At 33.5% G+C, this 22,457-nt stretch overlaps 1 protein-coding gene and 1 pseudogene across 11 annotated transcripts in view; one reads left to right on the forward strand and one right to left on the reverse strand.

The window, feature by feature from the left end:
- Birc6 (baculoviral IAP repeat containing 6) overlaps positions 1-22,457 on the forward strand; it is a 217,333-nt gene that overhangs the window by 88,966 nt on the left and 105,910 nt on the right. For 7 of the 11 annotated variants that reach the window (XR_011704325.1, XM_034636800.2, XM_071601475.1 and 4 more), the window contains 16 exons: positions 193-292; positions 3,792-4,006; positions 4,401-4,609; positions 4,940-5,286; positions 5,913-6,132; positions 8,708-8,841; positions 9,604-9,741; positions 11,445-11,572; positions 13,087-13,218; positions 14,206-14,421; positions 15,195-15,378; positions 16,024-16,179; positions 17,171-17,304; positions 17,931-18,084; positions 20,399-20,515; positions 22,029-22,183. Coding sequence is in view for 10 of the 11 variants with exons in the window: in XM_034636800.2 (XP_034492691.2) it covers positions 193-292; positions 3,792-4,006; positions 4,401-4,609; positions 4,940-5,286; positions 5,913-6,132; positions 8,708-8,841; positions 9,604-9,741; positions 11,445-11,572; positions 13,087-13,218; positions 14,206-14,421; positions 15,195-15,378; positions 16,024-16,179; positions 17,171-17,304; positions 17,931-18,084; positions 20,399-20,515; positions 22,029-22,183 (2,739 nt within the window). In the remaining variant the exon portion in view is untranslated. The remainder of the gene's footprint in view (positions 1-192; positions 293-3,791; positions 4,007-4,400; positions 4,610-4,939; positions 5,287-5,912; positions 6,133-8,707; positions 8,842-9,603; positions 9,742-11,444; positions 11,573-13,086; positions 13,219-14,205; positions 14,422-15,194; positions 15,379-16,023; positions 16,180-17,170; positions 17,305-17,930; positions 18,085-20,398; positions 20,516-22,028; positions 22,184-22,457) is intronic. The other 4 variants (XM_071601470.1, XM_071601471.1, XM_071601472.1 and 1 more) reach the window with 2 other exon arrangements.
- Positions 1,581-2,258, reverse strand: LOC114091027 (V-type proton ATPase subunit E 1 pseudogene; annotated as a pseudogene).

Below are 22,457 nucleotides of genomic sequence, written 5' to 3' on the forward strand. Positions count from 1 at the left end.
ATATTTGGAAGTAAACTTTTAACTATAGAAGGCAAGATTTTATTATATGACTTCAATATATTAGATTATTTTCTTTAATAAAATATAATAATATGCATTAGGAAATGAGACTTGTTAAGTTAATATTATGGCTAATATTTTTTATAGAGCAAGAGTAATGTCAATATAGAGTTATACTTTTTTCTCTTCTAGAATCCACTTGGTTCTGGTCTAGCCCTTGCAATTTCTCATGCTTCACATTTTCTTCAGCCTCCACCTCACCAGTCCATTATTATCGAGCGAATGCATTCAGGTAATCTTTTACTTTCTTGAAGTATTTTTCGGGCCTACTGTGTTGGCTCTTTTGTGACTTACTGTTATCCATTTTGATTTTTCATTGCAAATTAATCACATTTGCTCTCTGGTAAGTACATTTGACCAAGAAAAAGCACTATTATAAAAGGTTCAGGCTGTGTGCTTTACCAAGTTGAATGGAAGAGTGCTATTTGCACAATGAATTTGTTCTCTACCTGAGTCTTGCTTGTTTTGAAGAATGATTTACATGAATATCTGCCTTCATTGTAAGTGCTCAGTTATTATACACTAGAAATTACATTTCAAGGAATATTCCTAAAACTAGCATTCTTGAGGTGAAACTGTTTTCTGAGAAGAGCTGACAGAACTGCTACTTACCATAGTAACTGAGTAAGATTAATAATACTTCATGGTCTCTGGATTGTTTAAATTTGTTCTAAATTTGTGTTACATTTATATAGTGGAGACCTGTGATTGGGATAGTTGTTTTCCATTACATCATATTTCTGAATAAACTAAGTAACTTTAACTTATAATCATACCAACTTTTAGTTCTGCACTTCAGCAGCTGAACTCAGCAGAATACTTAGAGGGAATACAGGGAGATATAGTGTAAAGTGTAGCACTTTTCGTTATATGAATAAGTAAGCCAAATTTGTTTTATTGTAACAGGTTTTTCCTCTTTGGAAGAATGAGTTTGAAAGCTCATGGAATAAGTCTTATGCTATTTTCTGTCAAACTAATTATTTTTGGTAGCAACATTAGTGTTGATAACATTTAGAATGAAAGCTTGTTCTTGTTCTTCTTTTTTTTCCCCCACATAAATCTTTTCTTTCAATAAATAAAGAATATTCATGGCTTAGATTTTAAATCACATTTACAGATGAAGAAAAATTTTAGGCCCAAATAGGTAAAAATGAAGGTATTACTGCTGGAAAGAATACATGCCCCATACCTAAAGAGCAAGGATCACCATGCATATCACTGTGTAGATTAGGTAATTAGAACCGTGAAAAGAACAGGAGACTTGAAGTAGTCCATGCAGTACCATCTGACCCCTCCTCTTCATGCTATAGAACCAAATTAAAGCTGTGGTACCTGAGACAAATTACTGTGGGTCCTGATCACACTGAGGAAACCTCCAGTTGTTAACATTAGGCCAAGGGTGTTAGCTACAGAAGGATATCCACTGATAAATATAATAGCAGAACAACAAAGAAGAAGCTACATAGACGATCTTGCTTCTTAGAAGTATAGCAGTAGATTTAATTTCACCTCCAAAGGGCTTAGTCCAAAAACTTCCTATTGGCATTTGCACCAAACATGGTTCCTCATACTTCAGGCATCATCTGCTGGGCTATGAGATCCAGCCGGCTTTCCAGGGTATTGGAAACCTTTATTTTATGATCCCTATTATAGATCTCAACTCCACCAACTATTTCCTCAGGCAGGTAAGCCTCCTGATCAATTTGGACATCAACAACCTTCTTGGTGGCAATTGTACATAGGAATAGCTTTCTGTACTGCAGCCTTTACTAGAGGCAAATCTTGTTTTCTGCAACGAACAATCATTCGGGGCTCCAATAACTAGTACAAACCCTGGAGGACCAGTCCATCCAGCAGCACTTGGTACCTGGTTGTATCTTTTACCACTTTGCTGAGTCTCTGTTTTGCTTCGTTCAGTAAGTCAGTGATAAGGTCATCTCTTGCTCTAAGGACTTTGAGCCTTGCTTGATTCATCAAATTGGACATTTGAATTTTCTTCTGCTGTTCAATCTGTTTTTCTTTCTTCTCATAGTATTCCATAATCTTCAGTCTTTGGGTTTGCACAAGATGGCCTTTCTCAATGTTGACCTCTTTTCTGCCTTTGCATCTATTTCTTCTGCTTTCTCATTGGCTTCTTGTTCAGTAAAAGCCATTATGCTCTTTATCTGCTTCTGCATGTCAGCATCGATGAGAGCCATGGTGAAAGCGATGCTAGGTCGGTGGGCTATTGGCCTGAACTCAGTTAAGAAAAAGGATGGTAGAAAAACAGGGCCAAGAAAACCAGAGCAGGTTTTCTGACTTCCTTTACTTTATAACCCCGACTTCCACTTCCTCTTTTTCTTCTAGTCTTAGGAGATGTGAGGAGTTGCTTATACTATAGTTTGATGTTTTTTATCTCTTCAGATGACCATAACACATAAGTCCTTTGAGTAGGAAAGCTATATTCTTCATTGCTTAATAATTTTTGTGTTTGAGAAAGTATTGGTAACTGCTCTTTTTTTCATTTTTTAAAAAAGAGCTTCATTGAGAAAAGCACCATTCCCAAATGTTTTAGTCTTTCTTTTCCTTCATGGTAAAATGTAGCTGGTAAGGCTATTTAGTTTGCCAAAAGAATGAAAAAGAAAATGCATTATTTTATTAAGGGTCTGCCTTTCATTTCACTATTTGAACTTGTCCTTGTATGAGATGAGAAATGCAAATCTTCTGTTTCTTCATCTACTTCATCTGGTATTGAGTTGAAGCGACAGTGATGTCTGTATACTGGAGAAAAACATTGTTTGAGATGAGCTGTCTGTTTTCCTTAGAATACTTTGGCAAAGCATCTTTTTTGGGATAGTTTGACTTTGTATGATTTGAGCTACACTTTTACTTTACATGTTAAGCCTAATAAAATGTACATTTCACAAGAAGTTGAACAGGGCTTAAGAAGACTGATGTCACATAGTATATCTTGGTATATTTAATTAGTTGTGAAATTAAGGGAAAAATACATCCAATGATTGAAAGGAAGGCAGAATGATACTTCACAGTATTAACATATATACTACATGTGCTAATTTAAAATTTGAAACTAAAGTTTTATTGATTGATTAATCTGTAGTAGTAGGGATAGAACCAAGGACCTTGTGCATGCTAGGCAAATGTTCTACCACTGAATGCAGCATCAGGCCCGATTCCAGTGTTTTAAACCAAGCTTATGTGTACAGTTGATTTCTTTCTTTTTTCTTTTAATATACATTTTTTAGTTGTAAATAGATCTTTTATTTTATTTATTTGTTTATATGCGGTGCTGAGGATTGAACCCAGGGCCTCACACATGCTAGGCAAGTGCTTTGCCACTGAGCCACAACCCCAGCCCCAACGGTTGATTTCTTTCATAGTCAATTTTTTTTTTTTTTGATTCAAACCTAAAATAAGGGTTTTAGAAAAAAATTTTTTTAAGTTGTTGATAGAACGTTATTTTTATTTATATATGTGTTGCTGAGAAACGAGCCCAGTGCCTCACACATGCTAGGGAAGCACTCTACCACTGAGTCACTACTCCAGCCTGGTTTTAGAAAATTTTTGAATACGACATGACAAAGCTAATTTTACTTATTTTTGTTTGCTTTTATTTGTTTATAGCTATTTTGAATTGATTTCATATGTTAAGATGAATGCTTCAGACTGTTTCTGAGTGTTTCATTTGGTTAATTATATATATTTTTGTCAACTGTTCTCTTTTTTCATAGGAGCCAGGAGATTTGTGACCTTGGATTTTGGAAGACCTATACTTTTGACAGATGTATTGATTCCTACTTGTGGAGACTTGGCCTCCTTATCAATTGATATTTGGACATTAGGAGAAGAGGTGGATGGAAGGCGATTGGTAGTGGCAACTGATATAAGCACTCATTCACTAATTCTTCATGACCTAATACCACCTCCTGTATGCAGATTCATGAAGGTAAAGAGTTTTAAGACAGTAAATTTATGTGTTTTCCACTTATCTAACAAATACTAAGACATATAGTTAAAAAGTGTAACTATGTCTTTTATTTATGTATGTGTGTATGTGTTTATTTTTGTAATACTGGGGATTGAACCTAGGACCTCAGAAATCCTAGACGATGACTTCTCCATTGAGCTATGTCCCCAGCCATTTTTATTTTGATTTTGTTGCAGGTTTTGCCAAGTTTGCCCGACTGATCTTGAAATCGCAATCCTCCTATCTCTACCTCCTGAGTAGCTGGGATTATAGGCATTTGCTTGGCTAACTATCTTTGAAAATATTCAGCCCCTTTGTTTTTTTTTTTTTTAAATCATAACTGTGTATGTATTTTTATAATTTTTCATTTTAGATAACTGTCATTGGACGCTATGGAAGTACAAATGCCAGAGCCAAAATCCCTTTAGGATTTTACTATGGTCATACCTATATCTTGCCTTGGGAAAGTGAACTTAAATTAATGCATGATCCTCTAAAGGGAGAGGGAGAATCTGCAAACCAGCCAGACATCGACCAGCATTTAGCAATGATGGTTGCTTTACAAGAGGATATACAGTGCAGGTGAGGAGAAAATAGCAAACATTTTAATCTATTCAAACTGCAGATTTTATAGAATGTCTTATTTATGTTTCCACCAAGAAATGTCTTTTTATAGGTGTATAGAAAAGAGCAAAAGGAAACAGGACATTAACACTTTACAGAAATACTCAATTTGCCCTGAAAATATTGTGATTAAATAATTGACTCCATTTGTTAATACTTACCAATGGAGTAATTCTTTTAAAATAGTTGGGTTTTAACATGTTTTAAAAATGTAATTCTTAGTGTGTACATGTATAAATCAAGAGAACATTGCAGGAATTATTTTGTTCATTTATTTTTTACTTATAGATATAACTTAGCTTGTCATCGTCTGGAAACTCTTTTGCAAAGTATCGATCTTCCTCCTCTCAACAGTGCTAACAATGCACAGTACTTTTTGCGAAAACCGGACAAGGCAGTCGAGGAAGATAGTAGAGTTTTTTCTGCTTATCAGGATTGTATTCAGCTACAGCTTCAACTAAATTTGGCTCATAATGCAGTGCAGAGGCTCAAAGTAGCTATAGGTGCAAGTCGGAAGACATTGAATGAAACATCAAATCCAGAAGACTTAATTCAGATGTCTTCCACAGAGCAGTTACGTACTATCATCAGATATTTATTGGACACTTTGCTCAGCCTTCTTCACTCTTCCAATGGTTTGTATTTGGCTCATGTATTTTACAGGCTGGGAACATGTTTGATGTAATTTTGTTGCATGTTTTAGGAAATAATATATATTAATTTGAATATTTGTGAAATATCTGTTTAAAATCACCCATTTGTGTTTCCCTTATTTAAATTATTTTTGCTTTGTAGTGCTCAGGATTAAACCTAGGCCTTACATATGCTGGGCAAATACTCTTCCACTGAGCTACATGCTCAACCCCACTTAATTTAATTTTTTTTATTTGATTTTTTTTGTTTTTTTCTGTTGCTGTACATGCATTGAGTTACTGGCAAAAAGGTTTTCATAAATTGCTAATCTAATATAGAACTGTTATTTTGTAGCCAGGAACTATTTTTGACATTATATACCACATACCCTATATAGCAATCTGATAAACCCAACTGCAAAGCCAAGAAATATAATTGACTTAGGTGCTGTTTCTTCTCCTCTCCAAATATTTGACAATATATATAAGGTATAAATAAAGAACAAAATAAATAGAATATAATTTTCTACTGTTTGCTAGTAAAGAAGAAAGCATATGTTGGTATACCAATTTTGATATTATACCATACACTTAATTAGGAAATTGTGCTGTTTTCTCTCTTGTAATAGGGCACTCTGTTCCTGCAGTTTTACAGAGCACATTTCATGCCCAGGCCTGTGAAGAGCTCTTTAAACACTTGTGCATCAGTGGAACCCCAAAGATACGGTTACACACTGGTCTTCTTCTTGTTCAACTGTGTGGTGGTGAAAGATGGTGGGGTCAGTTTCTTTCTAATGTTCTTCAGGAATTGTACAATTCAGAACAACTTCTCATCTTCCCCCAGGATAGGTAGGTCAGAAAATTTTGGTGGTATTTGTTCTTAGTGATTTGTAATTCTGACATTCATTGGTTAGATTCTGAAATCTTGTTTATGTGGATGGCAAGTGTGGAGAAAGGGAAGCAGGTTTCTTAAAGATTTGGGATTGCCCAGTGAAAGATACCAGCACAGGTAGTATATTGAAGAAGATTATATGTGATTTAACCACAACTGTACTCTTTTTTTTTTTTTTTTCTCACTTGAACCGGTGGCATTCATAGATCTAAGTTTCTAAGTATTTCCTCATTTGGTGGGGTACAGTGGATTGAACTCAGGGGCACTCAACTACTGAGCCACATCCCCAGCCCTATTTTGTATTTTATTTAGTGACAATGTCTCACTTTTGCTGAGACTGTCTCAGCAAACGACTGATCCTACTTCCTTAGTCTCCTGAGCTTCTGGTATTACAGACTTGGCCACTGTGCCTGGCTATATTTTCTATCTTATGTTATTTTTGTATAGTAGATAAAGTTAACTGATTCTAAGTGCCTGATTTCTCATGAATAATGTTATATGGGCTGGGGGTGTAGCTCAGTGGTAGTGTGCTTGCCTAGCACACATGAGGCACTGGATTTGATGCTCAGCACCACATAAAAACTAATAAATAAAGATACTGTGTCCATGTACAACCAAAAAAAAAAGTTATAAAATATAACCAATAACTAGAAAGAAAGCTCATTGTAATGTATATATCCAGATATAGATCTTTCTTACCAATGTGAGTTCATTGTTTTTTAAAATTTTTTATTCTAATTTGTTATATATGGAAGCAGAATGCATTACAATTCGTATTACATATATAGAGCATAATTTTTCATATCTCTGCTTGTATACAAGGTATATTCACACCATTCGTGTCTTCTTCTTACATGTACTTAGGGTAGTGATGTCCATCTCATTCCATCATCTTTTTTTTTTTAGCCCCCTTCCCCCCTCCCTCCCCATCCCTCCACTTTCCCCTCTCTAGAGTTTGTCTAATATTCCCCTGCTCCCCCTCCCAACCCCACTATGAATCAGCCTCCTTATATCAGGGAAAACATTTGGCATTTGTTTTTATGGGATTGGTTAACTTCACTTAGCATTATATTCTCCAACTCCATCCATTTACTTGCAAATACCATGATTTTATTCTCTTTTATTGCTGAGTAATATTCCATTGTATGTATGTATGTGTATATGTAAATATATATATATATATATATCTTATATATATATATTTTTATATATATATAAAATCACATTTTCTTTATCTATTCATCTACTGAAGGGCATCTAGGTTGCTTCCACAGTTTAGCTATTGTGAATTGTGCTGCTCTAAACATTGATGTGACTGTGTCCCCGTAGTTCCTTTGGGTATAGTCCGAGGAATGGGATAGCTGGGTCAAATGGTGGTTCCATTCCCAGTTTTCCAAGGAATCTCCATACTGCTTTCTATATTGGCTACACCAATTTGCAGTTCTACCAGTAATGTATGAGTGTTTCTTTTTCCCCACATCCTCACCAATACTTATTGTTATTTGTATTCTTAATAGCTGCCATGCTGACTGGAGTGAGATGGTATTTTAGAGTAGTTTTGATTTGCATTTCTCTAATTGCTGGAGATGTTGAACATTTTTTCATATTTTTGTTGATTGATTGTATATCTTCTATGAAGTGTCTGTTCAGGTCCTTCTTCATATACCCTGGAGATTAGTGCTCTATCTGATGTGCAAGTGGTAAAAATTCTTACTCAGGTTTAAATTGGTTTGTTTTTGCTTCACTGGAGATTGAACCGGGAAGCACTCTACCATTGAACTATACCACCCTTTTAAATTTATTTATTTATTTGCTTCTTATTTATTATTGTCCTTTTTATTTTGGTGGGTGGGGATACGATCTCACTAAGTTGAACTTGGTGATTCTCCTGTAGTGGCCTCTAAAGTCCTGGGATTACAGATATGCACCAGTTTGCCTGCCTAATGAGATAGCTTTGAAGATGCAAATGCTATTAGTGTTCTATTAAGTTTAAATGTAAATTATTTTCTAAATTGAACAATTAAATTGCAAGTACTGTCATTCTTCTTCTTTTTATTTTTTTGGGGGGGTACCAGGGATTGAACCCAGGGGAGTGTAACCACCAAGCCACATCCTCAGCCCTTTTTTATATTTTATTTAGAGACAGGGTCTCGCTGTATTGGTAAGTGCCTCAATAATCTGCTGAGCTGGCTTTGAATTCACTATCCCTCTGCATCAGCCTTCCGAGTTGCTGGGATTACAGGTGTGGATCACCATGCCTGGCCTATCATTCTTCTGTTTAAATGTGAATTATTTAATGTGAATTATTATTTTTTTTAAAATTTGTTTTAGCTGTACATGGACACAGTTTTAGCTATACATGAACCTTTATTTTATTTACTTCTTTTCATATGGTGCTGAAGATTCAACCTAGTGCCTCACAAATGCTAGGCAAACACTCTACCACAGAGCTACCCCAGCCTGTTCATTACTTTTCAAATGGAACAATTAAATTAGTTCTCACTGGGTATTCTCTTTGTATCTCTCTTTTAGGGTCTTCATGCTACTTTCCTGTATTGGTCAAAGATCACTTAGTAATAGTGGAGTATTAGAAAGCTTACTTAACCTCTTGGATAATTTATTGTCACCTCTTCAGCCGGAGTTACCCATGCATAGGAGGACAGAAGGTATTAAAATAAAGTATCTATCTTTAGTAAAAATATAAGATTCCTATAAATATGCTTTTTAAAGGTATTTAGTATAAAATATTTTAATATCCATTGCAGCACACTTTTAATATTTTTATAATGTAGAATTTCTGGAATGAGCTATCTTTATATGATTGATTGCCATGTAATTATTACTTTAGAAATCTGGTTTTTTTTTTTCATTATTTGATCTTTGAACTTTAAAATGGTTGTAATTTTTTTTTTTTTTTTAAATACTGTCATCACTAAAATCAAGGTCCTTTATCTAAGTTTAAGCTTCACAAAGATTTAATTGTTCACTCTAAGTTTAAGCTTCACAAAGATATAATTGTTCTCCTGGTTAATCATGAGTGTTATATGAATAAGAAAATTGTTTTAGGAATAAAAATTTTAGAACATAGTTTGGTACTATGTGAATTATAAATTGAATCAGATGTTTTATTTTAGTTACCTATGGCCCTTGTAGTTTGTTATTCTACTTGATAAATTATTTTTTTGGTGAACTCTGTTTAGACTTTATTTTCATACCAGGAAATACATGTGCTTTATTAGATTTGATGTTCTATTCAATTTGTGGCCACAGATGTCTGGTTTTGGGGAATATTACATGTAAATATTAGTGTTGGTAATGATATGATATGTTTTGACTTTATAAAATGTTTAATTCATTGTGTTATCTAACTTCAGTAGGACTCTTATATTCACCTGAATTTTTACCCCCCTCCCCGCATTTCTGTTTAGGAGTACTAGATATTCCAATGATCAGTTGGGTTGTTATGCTGGTGTCCAGGTTGCTGGATTATGTGGCAACTGTTGAAGATGAAGCAGCAGCTGCAAAGAAACCTTTGAATGGTAAAGACAGGGAGAGGTTTCTGACAGGTATCAGAAGTTTATAATAATATGTTGGTGGGGATTTTGAGTGACTCCGCAGTTGTTCCAGAACTGGCTATTGGCCTGGAAATACCAGATGTATGTAATTTATGTAAAACATGAGTTAACTCTACCAGGAACCTATTTCAAGGTAGAATTTACATTCGATGGAAAAGTTTCTTTGGGCATGTGTCTATAACCATGTGTTTCACAAAGTTTTCCCCACCATGCTCCTTTAAACATTCTATAGGGCTGGGGTTGTGGCTCAGAGGTAGAGCACTTGCCTACCATGCATGAGGCACTGAGTTCGATCCTCAGCACCACATAAAAGTAAAATATATTGTTATAACTAAAAATAAATATTAAAAAATTTTTTATAATAACATACATAAAAGTGAGGCATGAAAGCAAAATTTGTGAAGAGTTCTTTTTTTTTTTTAAATAAATGTTATTTTTAGTATAGTATTTCACCCTGTTTACCATTATGGAGTCTATTAGTTAATTACAAATGACTTTGGTTGAAATCCCCAATTTAAAAAATGTGTAATCTTTGTTTATAGGCTGAAGGCACAAAATTATTTAAAAATTAAAGAAAATATTTTCTTCCCTTTATTTTGACTACCACAGATTTTCATAAATAATTTGATACAATTAAATCTAATATGTAAACACAGAAATTAAAGTCCATAAATTTTGGACATTTTCACATTGTCAGTATTAGAAAGTTCCCTTAAGATATTTTATATCCAAGTTAATTGTTTATACATATTATGTTTTGAAAGATGAAAGTCAATCTGTACACGGAATTTGCTTTATATTGATTTAAAAAAAATAATAATGTATTTCCATGAGTCAGTTTAATCATTGATTAGCTTAGGGATTAAAAAAAATACAATTCAAGTACATATAGCTACAATGTAAAGTTGGAATATCATAGAATATAGTATTGAACATCTTCATTTTATTTATATTGTTCAGTATGGAAACATTGGTGGAAGAGTATCTTAGGGTTAGATGAATTTTAATGAAGACTTGTTAGATGGATAGTGGAAAACAAGAAAGATGTTTTTATGTTAAACATATAGTAAAGAATTACATGGGTAAAGTGTGTTATTGGGCCTGTTTTTTTTTTTTTTTTTTTAACTACCTCATTTTGGCAGTCATTAAGTAAATTGTTGAGCACCTCTTTTTATTCTCTGCATAGAAGCATATGTTTTATGAGTATTTGTTGTTAGATCTTAATAAAATAATGAAAGCTGTGTTGTAAATGAGGTTATTGTTGTGGTTTGGATATAAGGTGTCTCCTAAAAGCTCCTGTGATAAGTATAATCTTAACCATTGTGGAGGAATGTGGCTGTTACCCTAAAAGAAAGCTTGAGGACAGAACTCTGGTCTTAAAGTCATTTCTGGTCTAGATTAAAGTAGTGACAATCATTGAATCTTTTTCAGATCAGCTAAGAATGACGGGTGTGGTTGCTCAGTGGTAGGAGTGCTTGCCTAGCATGTGTGAGGCACTGGGTTCAATTCTCACCACTGCATACAAATAAATACATCAGTAAAAAGAATGACTTTATAATGGTTTCCTTAATTTTCTTTAAAATTGCTTTGTCATGTTTTTTCATTTATAACTGTGTTTTTTGTTTTCTGGGTATGAAAGTACTTTAAAATCACACTTGATCAAATTATTAACAGGCTTTTTCCTCCCCCTCTAGGTAACCAGTGGAGTTTTATTAACAATAATCTGCACACTCAGAGTTTAAATAGGTCTTCCAAGGGCAGCAGTAGCCTTGATAGATTATATTCCAGAAAGATCAGAAAACAGCTTGTTCATCATAAACAGGTAATAGTATTTTTTTTATTTTAATATTTCAGAGAATTATCATTTTGAAGGTTGCATATGGCATATGTGCCATCAAATGTTAGTTATATATTTAACCAGCTATATAGCTTGGGGAGGTTTAATACTTTGGAAACCTTATTTGTAAAATGGCAATAGATTTTTGGTGATGTTCTTTAAACTGTTTACTTCTTTACTTTCTATTACTACCACTCCAAATGAGTTTACTGTTATGGTTTGGATATGAGGTGTCCCCTAAAAGCTACTGTGTTAAAGTAGGAATGTTCAGAGGTAAAGTGATTGGATTGTGAGAGCTGTAACTCTAAGCAGGTAGGATATGGCTAGAGTAGGTAGGCTAGTGGTAGCATGCCTGGAAGTGCATCTTCCTGTGCTCTTCTTTGCTGATGTGAGGTGAACAGATTCCCTGAAGGAAAATTTCTTGAAGGAAATTTCCAGAAAAGCAAAGCTAAGAACTCTTAGACAATAAAAATATTTTTCCATGTATTAAAAATACGTTTTTTCTGCCATTCAAAATGTCTATTATCTTATACAAGTCAACTAGTACTATGATATTAGTTGACTTGTGTAAGAAAGTCTCCTAGTTACTTCCCTTCTCCTAAATGTAAGGGACTGATGATTTTTACTTTGTTTGTGGTATTGAGGATGGAACGCTGAGGTACTACCACTGAGCTACTTCCCCAGCCATTTTCTTTTTTTAATTTTTTTTTTAAGTTCTAGATGGACACAATACCTTTATTTTGTTTGTTTATTTATTTATTTTTTATGTGGTGCTGAGGATCAAACCCAGTGCCTCACACGTGTGAGACAAATGCTCTACCACTGAGCCACAACCCCAGCTCTACCCCAACATTTTCATTTTTTACTTTGAGACGGGGTCTTACTAAAGGTGTCCTCCGATGCACCATCCTCCTGCCTCCTCCTCCTGAGTAGCTGGGTTTATAAGCATGTGCCACCCACTTCAGCATAACTAATGAGTCTTTAGTGAGAGATTTTGATATCAGGATTTGGAAATGAAGTTTTCGGAGGGGCTAAATAATAAAATTTTATTACTACATTATTCAAGGAATTCTTTATTCCATTAGTTTGATGTATGAATTCCTAAGAAGTATATAAATAATAATAATTTACTTGTCTTTAATGTTGTTTTTCTTTGTTATTGGTACATTATAGTTGTACATACTGGTGGGTTTTGTTGTTACATACTAGTACATACACACAATGTAACAATATAATTTGGCCAATATCCTTACCCTAATTTTTTTTTTTTTTTTTGTGTGTGTGTGTGTGTGTGTGTGTAGCAGGGATTGAACTCAGAGGCACTTGACCACTGAACCACATCCCCAACTCCATTTTGTATTTTATTTAGAGACAGGGTTGCTTAGGGCCTTCATCTTGCTGAGGCTGGCTTTCAACTGCTAATCCTACTGCCTCAGCCTCCCAAGCCGCTGGGATCCCCTAATGTTTTTAAGACTAAGTTGTTTACTTGTATTTTAAAGCAACTTAACCTACTGAAAGCAAAACAGAAGGCATTGGTGGAACAGATGGAGAAAGAAAAAATACAAAGTAATAAGGGATCATCATATAAACTCCTAGTAGAACAAGCAAAACTAAAGCAGGCTACTTCAAAGGTATGGGTATATTTTTTAATTATCTTATAAAAGCTGCTTTTTAAAAATTTTTAAGCATCTTAAGTTATTTTATTAAGTATCTTTAGGAATGATCAGAAAATTTAAATATGTTGTTCTGCTTATCAAAAAAAAAAAAAACAATCTATTCAACTTTTTTTTTGGTGAGGTAGACTTTAAATCAAGGAAATGTTTTGTAACCTGTTCTAGTTTATTACTTCAAAGTGGATTAAAATTTAGTAAACTGAATATAAAGAAAGCAGTGGGATGTATAGTTTTGCTCATGTGGCATTGATGTTGTTGGTTTTTTCTGTTCTATAATACAAAAAATACTGGATGATTACAAATACCTTTTTGCTAATTTTAAAAATAAAAAATGTAAAGTGAAAATTTTTGGCATCTCAAAGAGATTTTTAGTATGTTATTGTAAGATTTTCATTACTAGGTTTAGAATTGAAATTTCTTTTGGATCCGGTTATGCACAGGTTTCAAATATAGCCTATATATGTCCTTGAAAGTGAAAATGAAGTTGTGGTAGTTTTTAAATAAAATAAAACATAGTCATTTGTATGCATATGTATATATGGGTATGTGTGAATATATGTGTGTACATAACATGTAGTAGTCACATTTGTATATTGTGTTTTTATAAATATGCTTATTCCACTCAGTCTTGGAATGACTTGAACCACCCAGCCTGTATACATCACACTTAGGATATTTTAGTGATACTAATTAAAGATGTTAGGTTTGCCATTACATATTTCTCTGGCCTTTTTGTAGAATTTCACTTTTCCGAAAAGCTTTTATACAGAGGTAAAATATATTGGTCAATACAGTTTTTAATAATCTTACTTTTTGAAGCTTATGGTTTAATCTAAAAATTTTATTCACTGTAAGTTGTGTGTTGAGTAATATTTTCATAAATGTATACTGAAACTTTTTCATTAAATAAACATTGATTTAAATACTGTAAATTTTTGTATACAGCACTTTAAGGATTTAATTCGTTTGCGCCGGACAGCAGAATGGTCTCGTTCTAACTTAGACACAGAAGTTACTACAACAAAAGAAAGTCCAGAGATAGAACCACTTCCATTTACTCTTGCCCATGAACGTTGCATCTCAGTAGTCCAAAAACTCGTTTTGTTTCTCCTCTCCATGGACTTTACATGTCATGCAGATCTCTTATTATTTGTCTGTAAGGTAAGTAAACTATTATGTGTAATTTATAAATCTAGACTTTAAAGGGTAAGAAAAAGAACTTCAGAAGTACACAATTTTTATTTGATTTTGATTTTGGTTTTCTTTTTTTGCAGTTAAGTTTTTTTTTAATTGTGCGTTTTAATCTATTTAAAAGTCAGGTGTTTTAAATGTGGGTAATTTGGGTATGTCTATTTCAACTTAACCTTTCTTAAGTTAAATTATGAAATATACAGATAAGTGTCACATGGTATTAATGAAAGACTTTCAAAGTTATGATTGTTTTCCTGTAGCATGTTCACTATTTATTTATAGAAGTTATTCTTAACTGTTCCACCCAGATTTAAAACTAGATTTAACACTGCACTGATGAAATTACATTATTTTTGCTAGGCACCGTAGTGCATGCCTGTAATCCCAGCAACTTGGGAGGCCGAGGCAGGAAAATCTCAAGTTTGAGGCCAGTCTGAGCAATTTAGAGAGACCCTGTCTCAAAATAAGATAAAAAATGAAGCTGAGGATAACTCTGTGGTAAAATGTCTTTGTGTCATGTGTTTGGGCCTGGGTTCATTTCCCAGCATTACCAAAAAACAAAAAGAAAAAAACAAAACCAAAAAAGATTACTTTCTTCCATATTTCATCTCAAGTAATTACTTAGATACCAGAATCATACTCATTATTGTAAATCATTAGTGTAGTGCCAAACCTATTGATAGATTTCTATTATTTTTGGAAAAATGTATAATTTTTAAATGGTTTTATAAAATGTATTCTAGGTTCTTGCACGCATTGCAAATGCCACAAGACCAACCATTCATTTGTGTGAAATTGTGAATGAACCACAACTGGAAAGACTGCTGTTGCTTTTGGTTGGAACTGACTTCAATAGAGGAGATATATCTTGGGGTGGTGCTTGGGCTCAGTATTCCTTAACTTGTATGCTACAGGATATTTTGGCAGGTTTGTAAGGATTTATTTTTCCTTGGTATGTCAGAATTAACTTGTCATTGCTTAACTAATTACTCGTTAAAAGAAATTGTAATCTCTTAAAAGCATAAAATTCTCTTTAATGTCAAGCAGTAGCAACCATTTAAAATTACTTTTCTACTTAATTTATGTTGACAGTTTTGATAAATCTAAGTCTTTCGAGAGGAGTTAGTTTGTTTAAGTGCATGAATATTGAAACTAATCTGCTTTGTTAATAACATTGGTGTGCTTCTTACTAGTTATTTATGTGACCTTTAAGAAATCACTATGCCTGAGCTTCTTCATTTGTAAAATAAGGATATTAAAAATACCTTTCCTTATAAGCTTGTTTTGATGACTAAGTAAGTTAACATCTGAAAGTGATTATAGTAACTCCTTGTTGATTTTGAATATTATGCGTTTTCCCCTACTAGTTATTTGTTTTAGGCATTTATAGGTACTGCAGTGAGTTTTAGCATTCTTTAGGTAGGTGAGAACTCATTTGTCGTATTTTCTTTTCTAGTTGGTAGAGTATATGTGTCTTTCTGAACACTGGAAGGAAAAATATAATGGTTCAATATATTTTAGAAGACTGTGTCTAAGTTATTAAAGTGGTTAGGATTATCTTCTTAAATGCAGGAGAATTGTTGGCACCAGTAGCTGCAGAAGCCATGGAAGAAGGAGCAGTGGGTGATGATGTAGGTGCAACAGCTGGTGACTCTGACGACTCCCTTCAGCCGTCTTCAGTTCAGTTGCTGGAAACTATAGATGAACCTTTGACACATGATTTAACAGGTACATTAAAATTTTTTTTTTTTAAAATATTCTTTAGTATTTTCTACAAATTGAGTACATTTCAAAATAAAGAATGCTATGAAGTATAAAATGGGTTTTTACGTTTTCCTTTGAGGTTTTTGACCTTATATAATGATGCAAGATATTTTTCCAGTAAACATATTTTGCCTTGTTTCTGGGTGTGAGTGTTAATTACAACAAAGTACTATCGTTTCATAATATCCCAATTACTTTGATATAGTCTGATTTGTATCTGTAGAAGTTTCAATAAAATGTGGGGAACATTTAATGACTTCTCTCTCCCTCTTTTTTGGGGGGTGGGGGAGTGTGTGGGGATATGGAAGATTGAACCCAGCTGTGCTTAACTACTGAGCCTATCCCCAGCCCTTTTTATTTTTTATTTTGAGATGGTCTTTCTATGTCGCTTAGAGCCTCACTAATTTGCTGAGGCTAGACTTATTCTTGCAATCCTCCTGCCTCAGCCTCCTGAGTTGCTGGGATTACAGGTGTACTTCACCACGCCTGGCTACGACTATTTTTTTTAAATGATTTTTTTTTTTTTTTTTTTTAGTTGTAGATGGATGGACACAGTACCTTTTATTTAATTTATTTGTTTTTATTTGTGCTAAGGTTTGAACCCAGGGTCTCGCACATGCTAGGCGAACGCTCTACCACTGAGCTACAAACCCAGCCAACTATGACTATTTTTAATAGCAAAGTTTATGCAACTTGATTCAACAACAGCTAATATTGTGGTATTTTCTCTAGGAAATCAAGTATCATACTAGTAGTGTTTTTTATTTTGTTCTGTGAAGTAATACCTTTATGTACTGATTAATAATTAAGTGTAAAAGTTTAGATTTTTAATCTTTTAAAATCTTTTAGCATGTGTCTGTTACATGTAAACAAAATTTTTTTTTCTGCAACTAAAAGCAATATGTTGGCTAAATTTCATGTTAAATATAATACAGACATTTTCAATTATTTGAAGGCACACCCCCCCTCTCTTCTTTGGAAAAAGATAAGGAAATTGACCTTGAGTTACTTCAAGATCTAATGGAAGTTGACATTGATCCTCTAGATATTGATTTAGAAAAGGATCCCCTTGCAGCCAAAGTTTTTAAGGTATGCTCTATTAGAATATTGTGTGTAATCAAAATACTCATACATTTTTAGATTAGCAATTACTTCAAAGAAGAAAATATACAAAATTACTACCAAATGAATCCCATTTATTCAGTATATGTAAAATTCATTAAATTGCTACAGTACTGTAGGCATTTTTTAAAAGAAACTCATGGAATAGTATGAAGGAAACTTACACCATTTTTGTTGATGTAGCCATTAATAATTATTATAAGTATCATTAATAAGCATTTAGAAATTGAGTTATCAGCCTTACAGGCAGCCAATAGTCTTTATCTAAACTGAGCCTCTTTTAGGTTAATCTTCTATGTTAGCCTCCCCTTTTTCTAAAGAAGATACACCTATAATACTTTGTAGTGGTATTGTTCTTTTGGTTCCTTAGATTTTGTTAAGGATTCTATTTTACTTTCAGTTTCTAAGCAAATGGGGTATTTTTAGATTTTTCAAAAAATGAAAAGGCTATCATTGAAACATTCTTGCAAATCATTAATATTCTAAATGGGTGAAAATTTAAAGGATGTGAAGTATGTTTATTGTATAGTCCTGTTTTAGTTTACAGTAGAAAAACAAAAATAAAACACAACTTCTTTTCCATTTTTTTTAAGCCAATAAGCAGTACATGGTATGATTACTGGGGTGCTGATTATTGTACCTACAATTATAATCCTTACATTGGAGGTTTGGGAATCCCTGTAGCAAAGCCACCAGCAAACACAGAAAAGAATGGATCACAAACAGTTAGTGTTTCAGTATCTCAGGGTAAGTGTTTATATGTGACTATTTTGAGGTATATACTATTCTTAAAGCAAGTACTAAATTTATATATATATTGTCTCTTGAGAAATTGAGCCTGAGTGTACAATAGGTTTGGTATCAAAGTTGTACCATAGAGTGTCATTCAGAGCTTCCTGTTCTTTTCTATCATAAAGTTTAGAGGAGCTTTCATTCAATGATGGTCCATCTGTTTCTCAAAATAATACTTAGCAAAAATTATTTGTGGGTTGTATGAGACTGACAGTGATTTTAAATAATTGTGCTTTGTTTTGCTTTATTATCTTTTTAATAATAAATTTTTAGGTATAAAAAACCCCACATTGAATACTAGTTTTTCATTTTACTAGTCATGTACAATGTAACATTTAAATTTTTCAGTAAAATATCTTAAAAATGGAAATAATTAAAGATCTGAAAAAGTTTGAAACAAGTAAAATTCAGAGCATGTTTTTTATCCTGAACCAGTTGAGTGTAAGCTGCCAATCCAATTTTTTGTTTTAAAAGCTAGACATTCTTTAATATGATCACATCAAAGAAGCATATTCCATCAGAATCAGAATATTAATATTACTATTACCTTATACTGAGAGGCCATTCACATTTTAACAGTTGTCAGAATAATGCCCTTTACGTGGAAGGACCCAGTGAAAATCATGCTTTGCATTCTAGTTGTCAGATCTTCAGTCTGAGATGGTTTCTCAATGTTGACCTTCATGACCTTGACCCTTTTGCAGATTATAGACTAGTTATTTATAGAACATCCCTCAATTTAGATTTGTATGCTATTTTCTCATAATTAGATTGAAGTCATGAATCTTGGTAGGAATATCACAGCAATAATAGTCATTTTTGTTTGCTGTATCCTTGTATGTGACCCATGATTTTGATTTGTTTTACTTATGATGCTGTTACATTTAATCACTTAATGGGGCTGGGGATATAGCTCAATTGGTACAGTGCTTGCCTTGCATGCACAAGGCCCTGGGTTCAAACCCCATTACTACCAAAGGGAAAAAAAAATTAATCACTTGATTAAGGAGGTGTCCACCGGGCTTCTTCTTTATGGAGTTGCATTTTTCTCCTTTGTAAAAAATTTATTTAACGCAGTTATAATTTCTTATTACAATATGTTACTAGTTTGCTTTTATTGTGGTAAAATGCAAATAACATAAAATTTATTATTTTAATCATTTTTTAAAATGTATTAGTTTAAGATTCATTTAATATATTCAATGTTATCTTTATGTAATTTGATCTTCAAGTTGTCTTACATTTGACCAGTAGGATCTCCTTCAATCTGGTCTCTTGGACCATTTTTAAATTTTTAGTTGTAGATGGACACATACCTTTGTCTCATTCATTCATTCATATGTGGTGCTGAGGATTGAAGCTAGTGCCTCACATGTGCCAGGCAAGTGCACTACCACTGAGATACAACCCCAGCCCTCTCTTGACCTTTTTGACATACTCTTAGCAGTCTTTGAGCACTTCTTGTTCTCTAACAAAATGAGATACCCCCTGCTCATTGTTTAGTGTATTTTCCCTAGTTGGGAATTAGCCACTTGTATAAATAATATGGTATTCAGATCTATTCAAAGCAGAATATTGTTTAAAAAAAAAGATTTGAATGCAAGATGTACTTGTTAGTTTTGTTGTCTGTTTCCATGCTGTCTTGCTGAACAAAGCTAGGGGATGTGTGTGTGTTTCTATGCATATGTCTTAGATATATTGAAAGTGGTTGAGTTCACATTGGTATATCTGGTTATAGTGTAGTTCTGTAGGGTTCATTTAAGTTTTCTCCCTTCCCATATTTACACTCCTTTTTTTTTATGAGCGAAAAACCTGACTATCATTTTCCTTAACATATTTGCTTCTACTATCATTATTTATTTAATTAGTCTGTCTCTCTCTTTTTTTTTTTTTGTAGTATTTTGGATTGAACTTGGGGTTCTTTGCCATTGATCTCACTTCTATGCCCTTTATATTTTAGTTCTTTATTTTGTTAGAGGATCTTGCCAAGTTGTCAAGGCTCACCTCAGACTTGGGGATCCTCTTGCTTCAGTTTCTTGAGTAGTTGGGATTTCAGTCTTGTGCCACTATGCCCACCTCAATCTCTTCTCTTCAACCACATTTGTACAGATGGTCTTCCAGCTCTGCCTCTGATAATGCATGCCAAGCTGTACTTGTCTAAGGGCATACACATCCTTTCCTGAGTTTGGATTTTGACTTTTTTTTGTAGGAGGTAGGATATAAGTAATAATGATGATCAATTAGGCTTCTTTTTACTTGCTTTTTGTAGCCCTAGATGCTCGCCTAGAAGTTGGACTTGAACAGCAAGCAGAACTTATGTTAAAAATGATGTCCACTCTGGAAGCAGATTCCATTTTACAAGCATTAACAAATACGTCTCCAACATGTAAGTAAAATGACAAGTTTTAGACAATTATAAGGAATGATTTGTCTTGATTATTTACAGGCGCATTCTACAAGGACAAATGTCAAATTTCCATGTCTGTTGTGAATCTAAAGGAGCTTATCACAATACCCTGCCTCAGTAAAAACAAAAAGGGTGGGGATGAAGTTCAATAGTAGAGCATCTCTGGGCTCAATCCCCAGTCCCAACAAAAAACAAATAAGAATGGAGTTGTTTTTTTGTTTTTTTTTATATTTATTTTTCAGTTTTCGGTGGACACAACATCTTTATTTTATCTTTATGTGGTGCTGAGGATTGAACCCAGCGCCCCGCGCATGCCAGGAGAGCGTGTTAACACTTGAGCCATATCCCCAGCCCCTGTTTTTTTTTTTGTTTGTTTGTTTTTTAAATTTTGTGTTGACAGACCTTTATTTTATTCATTTATTTATATGTGATGCTGAGAATTGAACCCAGTGCATCACACATGTGAGGCAGGCACTCTACCACTGAGCCCCAGGCCCAAGTGTGGAGTTTTTAATAAAAACATCTTTATCATCCTCAAAGACTAGGATGGAATGTATAGGTGGCATGGCATCCAAATGGGCTTTATAACTGAATTCCATAATTGAGAAGATTTAGTAGTTATCTTGCACACAAGTGTGTATCTTTTTAGTATAATCATATTCTAAATATATGAACAAAAACCTCTAAGTGTCCCTATATTTTTCTGATCCCCATGATTAAATTCTCAATTTGTTTGGCCTGCTGACACACATTTGAAATGTCCAGTTACTTGGGAGGCTGAGGTAGGAGGATCACAAGTTTGAGACCAGCCTGGGATACTTCACCAAAAAAAAAAAAAAAAAAAGAAAAGGAAAGAAAAAGAAGGAAAGGTTATCAGTAAATAATTCATTTGGCATGTAGCCTGAACATCAGAATTTTGCATTTTGCCTATGTGATTCTAATAATCCATCAGTGTCTAGAATCACACCAGGCAGGGTGGTACATGTCTATAATCTTAGCTGTTTGGGAGCCTGAGGCAGAAGGATTACAGAATTGAAGCTAGCCTAGGAAGTTTAGGGATAACCTGTCTCAAAATAAAAATAACTGGGGGTGTAGCTCAATGGTAAGAGAAGCCATGAGTTTAATTTCTAGTGCCATGATGGGAAGAAAAAACAAAACAAAAATCCCCACAATGAATAATAAAATCAGATAAGATTCTTCTTTCTTTCTTTCCCTTTCTCTTTTATTAATTAGCAAAAACTGTTAAAGAGTATGTTCTTTTCCTTTATTGACTGAGTCCTGTGTATTTGGGAGCTTCTCTTGTTGGTGACTATCTTTTTTACCTTCAAACAATGTTAAAAATTAAGTTTTTCAGATACTAACATATAACTTTAAACCATTTTACAGAATGCAGGTTAAAAAAATTATTTTTACCTACGCATACATATAAGTAACGAGTTAGTGTGTGTTCTGAAACTTTGTTTATAACATCATACTTCTGTTTGATTTTCAGTATCTCAGTCTCCTACTGGAACAGATGATTCACTTCTAGGAGGTTTACAAACAGCAAACCAAACCAGCCAGCTTATTATACAGTTATCATCTGTACCAATGTTAAATGTTTGTTTCAACAAACTTTTTTCCATGCTTCAAGTCCATCATGTTCAGGTATGACTTTGGGAGAAAATGATATTTTAACATATTATTGGGAGCCTCTGAAATGGTGAAACTAACTGTAAAGTTCATTTGCAACTTGATGGTGATTATTAATTATACTCAATTGGGACAATATTGGAAATGCTTTAATTATCACAGGTCCTCCTTAAAGGAACAATTTTTAATTTTCATGATTTTAAGCCTTAGTTTCTACCACATATTGTATAAAACCCATCAATTTAATAACTTGAATCACCTCTTTTAACTTAGAAAAACATTTATATGA

This window comes from Marmota flaviventris, chromosome 14 (assembly GCF_047511675.1).
Source record: "Marmota flaviventris isolate mMarFla1 chromosome 14, mMarFla1.hap1, whole genome shotgun sequence".
Taxonomy (NCBI): domain Eukaryota; kingdom Metazoa; phylum Chordata; class Mammalia; order Rodentia; family Sciuridae; genus Marmota; species Marmota flaviventris.